This window comes from Falco cherrug, chromosome 1 (genome assembly GCF_023634085.1).
Source record: "Falco cherrug isolate bFalChe1 chromosome 1, bFalChe1.pri, whole genome shotgun sequence".
In the NCBI taxonomy this organism is placed as follows: Eukaryota; Metazoa; Chordata; class Aves; order Falconiformes; family Falconidae; genus Falco; species Falco cherrug.
In genome coordinates this window covers 125031758-125039026 of record NC_073697.1, presented here as the reverse complement: position 1 = coordinate 125039026, position 7269 = coordinate 125031758, and the positions used below count along the sequence as shown (strand labels likewise).

Below are 7269 nucleotides of genomic sequence, written 5' to 3'. Positions count from 1 at the left end.
CAGCTGGTTTTAGAGGTAGGACCATCTTCCAGGTGACATCTCAGCTGAACAGAACAATTTTGAAGGAATTCTGAAAGACTCCACTTCTTTTTCTGTTCTGCTCCCTCCCTACAGCTACTTTGGATCCACCAGTGATGCTGTTACCGGTTCCGGCCAATGCAGCTTTGCAGAAGACCATTTCCCTGTGTATTTGCTGAGTGTAAACACAATTTTGCAAAACAGATTATATGCTTCTAAGGAACAGCAGAGAAAAGGGGAGTTGCTCAAAGCACATGTGAGGAGAGATCTTACATTGACAGCAAAGAGTTTCTCAAATAAGAAATCTGGGTGCAAGATTTCAGCATCTCAGGCTACAGGAGCAGTTAAAGCCTGAGGAAATAGATAATAGATGGAAAGAATAAACCCTGCAAAGCAGATTGGTGTTTTACGCAAAACTTTACTTGAGCATCACGGTGGGACATTTCCTGTCTCAGAGGTTGATGAAACATTAGTAACCCGCCTTGTTCAGCTCCCCGGGGAGGTGTAACCTAAACCCACATGCCTGGGTTGCTGCTAAACAGGGAGGAACCAGAGGAGCCTCAGAAGAAGCCACCCGGTACAGCCGAGACAGCGCCCTGCCTCCAGCCAGCCGGGGTCCGAATGGTGCATCAAGCCTGTGCAACACGGGGGCTGCCCTTTGCTCTGCAAACGCCTCCCTTGCCCCCTCTGCCAGGGCAAAGTTTGCTTTCTTGCCTTTGCAATCACTTTCAGAGGCTGCTTAAAATTTAAAAATAAAATGCAGGTTCTGCAAAGAAAACAGGTGTGCGCTCATTAATTCCTCATCGCATGGGTTTTACAGCAAGCGAAGGGACAATGAACACATGGGGGAAATATACGACTCTGATACTGCATTGTTTCTTATATTTTTATATCGATAAACACTGACTCACCTTCAAAAACATAATCCAAACACAATAAAGGGAAGTACATAGGGATCTCATGGTCTTTGCTGATTTTGTTTTGTTTGTGACCCCAAAACACTGCGAAAGAATTATCCATAAGCGTGTCCTACATCTGCGAAGTATGGACTACAGCCCCGTGTCAGAGCTGAAAAATCCTGTAGAGCCTCTGCTTCCTGACACAGAGAGCTGCGAATGTTGTAGAGTAACAGCTAACCACTTCGAGTTTGCACATACAGTCGATTTTTTCTAGCTATAACTTCTTTCAGAGAATGAAAAAATACCATATTTTTCTTATTTGTCATTTTCTTTCCCACCAAATGCTGCATTTCATAACATTTGAAATGCTGGTAAAATGTATTTCCGATTCTTAAAGGGGACCATGCCTGAAATCAACTCCAAAAGGGGCCAGCAATGCTCATAACTAATAAACATCAAAGGGAAACATTCTTTTTCTTGTACTGCTTGCTGTAAAGTCACCCAAATTCCCACTTCAAAGTGGATCTGCCATGCTGCAGCGACAGGCATTCAGAACATGGCTCAGACGTGACGTACCAGCATTTCAATGAAACACAACAGAGAAGTGACCCTAAAACTACTGGAACCACATGGGCTAAGATGATGGTGACAAGATTTCAAGCTTCACACCCTGATCTCTTTTGCAGGGAGTCAGGGAGGACGTCCAGACCTGCAAGAGCAGGAGATGGTTTGAAGATCCTCTCTGCAAGGTGTGGACTATTGGCAGAAGGAAGGAGCCGGGTGTCCGTGGGCAGCGATGCTCCGGTCCAGCATGGCAAATCCTTCCTTCAGAAGTATTACTCAATGTGAAAACTATCCTATGCCCCAAAAAGTCAGTGGGGGAATTTCTTGTTATTCTCACTAACACCAGGATATTACCTTACATGTCCTAAAGCTTACCAAAAATCATTAGAAGTTTTCTCATTAAAAAGAATGAAAAAGGCAGAGCTTTTCCTATAGGCACTGTTGGCTTGTGATGTGTGAAACCCATGCTGCCGGGATTTAAACTTCATCCTTTCATAGCTTTCATTTGAGCTCATATTCACATATTCCCACGAGGCTCAGGATGATGAGAGGTAAGTACCTCGACTCCCCAACCAAGATTAATTGCACAGCTCTGAGGGGGGGCGGTTGGTGGCAACAAGTCCTGGATGAGAAGAAAATGATGGTGAATAGTCAGAGCAGAGTCTCTCACAACACATTTGGTTGCAGAGCACAGCCCAGGCAGGGGCAGGGACTGGCTCTAGCAGATCCCACCAGCAAACCAGGCTGCATCCCTGCGGCCGCCTGCCCGCAGAAGGAGGCAAAGTCTTCTGCTCCCCCCAGCACACACATGTGGCAGTCCCTGTGTGCTAAATGGCAATCCTAGCTGCAGTCAGCTCTCCCACCGACACCCCGCGATGTTCCTCTCGGTCCTCCCCTTCCCTGCGACACCGTACTCGCTCAGCCCATGCCTCTCCCCACACCTTGCCCCGGCAGGGGTAAGGACGCCGGGATCTCATTGATGACAGCTTGCCTGCACGGGGCTGACAACAGCGGGGCTTTAGGTTTCTGCTCCCCAAAAATAACCTGGTTGCTAAAACAGAACCCTCATCCTGCCTGCATAGCTGTTTATCGGCTGTTACTTTTGCCGGCTGTTCCGAGAAAAGCGACTCTTTTCTTTGATTTCCGTTTTATCACGCACAAACATCCCACCCAAATTTCTCTATGTCTCTCTCTTCTTTTTTTTGGTTTTGTATTTTTTTTTCTCAGTTACCACATAACAAAATGTTTCTCTTATATTAATTTTGTTACTCAGGCAAAGTAAACCATTGCTCCTCAGTATGTCGTATAAAAGCCAGAAATGGAGAGACTCAGTCATGCAGGGTTTTATTTAAACCATTTGTCTTGTGGTCAGAGTAGATTAAAGGCAGATCAGGTTGCCCTCGGAGCAACGCTGGGACAGTGAGAGTGAGAGATGTTGGCACTTGCTTCTTTAACCACATGCGGCTCGCGTGACTGCGGCTTCCTCCGGCCTCTCTGCACCTTCTGTAAACGCATCTCCGTGCGGGAGCACCTGCGTGCACGGGGCGGGGGGGGCGGGGCAGACCCCAGCATGTCCCCACCCCCGGCACCTTTGGGGCACTTGTGGCGGGATGAGCCCCAGGGATGACCAGCACACAACAGGGATGGGCAGGGTGGGAGAAGGAGGTGGTGGGAGAGCACGTTCAGCATTTCCCCATCCCTCCGCATACCCAGGGGAACCTGCTGCGATTGCTGTCCCGCCTTATGCTGCTTATCTGCAGAAGGGTTACGGGGTCTGGGAGCATGAGGCAAGTACATGGAAGGTTTGGGGATGGAAATCCAAAGCCTCGCAGAATATCTGAAATAAAATACATGCGATGAACTGGCTGTTCTCTGCAGGCATGCCCCTGCTGGAGCAGAAAGATTGCAAAAGGATCCAGGCATGTTTTGTTTGATTTTAATAGTTGCTGTTACAGTGTCACCACCATGCACTCAGTGCAGACTTGGGGTTACGTGAAAGATGGTAAAAACAAAACCCATTGGAGGTCCCCCAGACCATGCTTTCACACTATGAAGTGGTCAGAGGTGACACCGAGTCCCCTCCTCTCCCCAGCTCAACCTCCTAGCAGCCCAAGCAAGGCTCCCTCCCCTGCCAGCACAGCCAGCCACGTGATCGCACCACGAAGCAGACTGGGAACTGATCTGGCTTTAAAATAACCCAGCAGCAAAGGAACATTTGGTTTAATTTTAAGGAGCATCATTTCCCTGATCTGGCTCTCGGCACGTGCCAGCGCTGGAGGAGCAGGAGCTGCAGGACGGGGAGGGAACCAGCAAGGGAAACACCTCAAGCTGCTATTGCTGCAGGTATTCACAGCCTCCCCGAGCTCCAGGAACAGTCATTTATTTAGAAATTAAATTTAGGGCTTTATTAGATCTAAACAAAACATTTACAGACCTGAGCCTTTCTTCTTTCTCCATCACACGGCGACTCTGACAGCAGATGGCCAGGGTCTCTTCTGGCTCTCTCACCAAAACATGAAGCACAAAACCACCAAAGTACTGTAAAAAGAGAGAACAAAAACAAAGCTTCAGGGTGAACTCCTGCAGATAGTCTTTCATGGCTACAAAGGACATTTCCAGGGGCTTGTACGTACACGCACATGTGTGTATATCTATATGTAGCACTAGGAGGCTGCCTAGCTAAGTCCAGGCAGTGCTCATGCCATGCACTGTAGATTTATGCAAAAATTTTCACCCAGATTTATCAATCCAGCAACTTGCATAAGCAATATGTTCCCCTGTATTAAAAAAATATGTTGAAGGCTTTGATTAACTGCCTCATCTTTCCGAATCCACCCTTTAGATCCAGGTAATGGGGCTGCAGGCTGGGATGCATTCTTCTAATGTCAAATCAACTCATTACCCTAATCCTCTGAGAAACAAAACCTGGCAGCCGTGCATGGATTTTTATTACAGATTACAACTCTTGTGATCAGTTAATCCAAGAAATTACTCAGTTCTTCCAGTTTATGAAGTCAAAATATGATTGCTCTTCAAAGAATGCAAACTTGTATGAATTAATCTCTTCATCAAGGGATATAATGGGTTTTTTACTAATTTTATACAGAAATATTGCCATGTGTGGGCTGCATAAATCTGTCTCACCCTGTTACTGGTTACTTTCCCCAGATGCTTTGAACTTTCACAAAAAGTTGCTTAACCAAAAAAACACAACTGCCACATGTTGTAATTTCCTCTTTGGGGGCATCTGTTACTGTCTTTACAAAGGTTTTGCGAACTTTCCTAAGGATTTTTTCTCTATTCGTTGTATTTCCCAGTATCTTTTACATTTGAGCCCAGAAAACAAAGCCGCTTGTTACTGTGTTTTCAGCACCTTCCCAATGCCCTGAAGGACACTGTTGCATAAACTCTGGTGATACTCATTGCTTAGTAAAGACGTTACATTTCCCAGCCCTTTGAACTTCATCAGACATGTTTTCCGATGTTTACTGGGTACCTGACTGTTTTCTCTTTCAAATTTCCCTGGTGTCAAATCCAGGGAAGCAGGGGGGAAGGAGGGAGGAAAAACTTCCATAAGACAATAAATTAAAAAAAAAAAAAAAAAAAAGACTAAAAGGTCACAGTGTGAAATTCACCTTTATGTTCTACTGCCCTTATGTTCACCATTGTGCTCGTCCTGACTTCAAAGGTGTTATTTTCGAAGCAGGTATGTGGGACTTGGCCCGTGTTCCTGATGACAAACATTGACATTCCTTCGGTAACCTCTAAGCCCAACACATCAGAAGTTTTGCTTAAGTTGCATCTATAAAATACATCTGCAGAGGCACAAACAGCTTCTCTACTGTAAAAGGAGCAGGCAAATGCCAAAATACATAAAGCAACAAGCAGAAGGCCACGAAGATCTCTGCTCTCTCAAGAACAGGGTCTTTGAGATGGAAATCTGTGAAATGTAGATGGGGGTAATGTGCACCACAAAGCAATGTGGGAGCACTTTTGGGAACATCCCCCCACACCATCTGCAGCAAAAAGTGGCCATCTGGAAAATGGCCAGCTGTGCCCCGCCGTGGCGGTGGTCTGACATCTGACACGGGGAATGGAAACAGCGGTAATGTGGTCCTGATGCTCTTGGGGTCTCCAACGCGTGTCAGGAGTGCTGGAGGGATCAGGGTGGTGCGCTGGAGGAATGCTGCCTCCGTGTGAAACGGTCACCATGAAAAATCACCCAGAAGTTTGTGTTGCAACGCAGAACGATTTGGATGAGTGCTCCTGGGTTACAGCTGTATCCTCTCCTCACTGACCTGATGCATGCTGGTGCACGGAAACTGCTGCTCCTCTCCAGTATTCAGCAGTGCTGGCGGCTGAGTGATGCTCCACGGATCACTGCTCTGCTCTTTCCAGCCCAGAAACTTCTCCATTTTTGGGATAATAAGACAAGTTTGGCAGGAAGGGCACTAGCTGCATCTCCAGTAACCGCCGCTGCTCCTCAGGCTGACTTTAGGTACCTTCCTGCTTGTCCTCAGCCACCGCATGTGGAGGTGAGTCATGATGGGTTTCCAAACACTGCAGCGGTACAGAGATACGACACAAACAACCACACGCCCACGCAGCAAATCGGCTCGATTACTCCATCTCTTCAGCAGTTTGCATTAACGAAATGGTCTAAATAACCATATCTCCTTCTGGATCGTGGGGGCATGGGTACCGTTTGGCAGCAACGTGCTGTTCCCCAAGAACATACGGAGCAGCTCAAGGAGCTCAAGCAAGCATCTTGACTCATTGTTTTCTAGCTACACTTGGGGATCTGTTTTACTGTGTGGCCTTCTAAAAGTTTATTTCTCTCCTGACTAATATGAGGAGTGAGTGAATGATTTTATTTGGCAGATATTGCTCATTTCTCCCATTGGTTTTTTTACTGGCTTTTTTTTTTTTTTGGTTGTTGTTTCTTTTATAAACCACAGATAAAATTAGCTGAGTTTGAATTTTGTTTTGCTTCTGCAGCCTAATTTTAAGTGGAAATCTCGTCATCGTTCCTCTCCCCTGAAGACAAGATACTGAGAGAGGAGTGTGAGTAAACCAGATCTTATAATCTCCTTCATGCAGAGGAGATGTATCTCAGGTGGGCAGAGCACTGAGGTAACTGAGACAAAACATCAGCCTGAAAGTAAATGTTTGACTTTTCCTCTTAGCTTAGTTTTAAAGAAATCATAGAATCATATAATGGTTTGGGTTGGAAGGGACCTTAAAGATCATCTGGTTCCACCCCCCTGCCCTGGGCAGGGACCCCTCCCACCAGCCCAGGTTGCCCCCAGCCCCGTCCAGCCCGGCCTGGGACACTGCCAGGGATGGGGCACCCACAGCTGCTCTGGGCACCCCGTGCCGGTGTCCTGCCACCCTCACAGGGGAGAATTTCTTCCTAATATCTCATCTAAATCTCCCCTCTTTCAGCTTAAAACCGTTCCCCCTTGTCCTATCACTACATGGTGATGCTACTAAATGGGAATTAATACTAAATCTGCTTTTTTTCTTCATGGCTAAAGCAAATTTGGTCTCAAAGGTGGCATGATTCAACAGGAATTCCCTGTAACAGGAACGTCAGGGTGCAGCGCCTAAGTGGTACAAGAGGAGCAACTACGTGGTCCTTCCCTTCTTCTGTACACACCTACCTGAGCCACCACTTGCCCCATCCTACAACCAACTTCCCAACAGCTGGAGAGTAACAGAGGGATGGACCTACACTGGATGGAGCGTGAGCTGTCTGCCACCTTCTTTGTTTTTATTGCAGTGACTG

The 7269-nt window shown here is 46.8% G+C and overlaps 1 protein-coding gene across 2 annotated transcripts; it reads right to left on the bottom strand.

Annotated features, from left to right (window-relative positions):
- Positions 1–930: 930 nt before the first annotated feature.
- LOC129736535 (uncharacterized) lies at positions 931–6008 on the bottom strand. Of its 2 annotated transcripts, XM_055717020.1 has the most exons (4): positions 5780–6008; positions 3916–4019; positions 3191–3318; positions 931–2103 (listed from the first exon to the last, which is right to left on the bottom strand). In XM_055717020.1, the coding sequence occupies exons 1-4, from the start codon at positions 5894–5896 to the stop codon at positions 2060–2062; spliced, it is 393 nt and encodes a 130-aa protein (XP_055572995.1). In that variant the 5' UTR covers positions 5897–6008; the 3' UTR covers positions 931–2059. The 2 variants fall into 2 exon arrangements, with proteins under 2 accessions (XP_055572995.1, XP_055572987.1); XM_055717012.1 differs by lacking the exon at positions 931–2103 and having other exon boundaries at positions 2825–3318.
- Between the last annotated feature and the right edge of the window lie 1261 nt (positions 6009–7269).

Coding starts and splice junctions, on each gene's coding strand:
- LOC129736535 (XM_055717012.1), bottom strand. CDS start 5,896: ATGGAGAAGTTTCTGGGCTGGAAAGAGCAGAGCAGTGATCCGTGGAGC. Junction 4,020..5,779: donor CGTGCACCAGCATGCATCAG/GTCAGTGAGGAG, acceptor CTCTTTTTACAG/TACTTTGGTGGTTTTGTGCT. Junction 3,319..3,915: donor GAGAAAGAAGAAAGGCTCAG/GTCTGTAAATGT, acceptor ATTTTATTTCAG/ATATTCTGCGAGGCTTTGGA.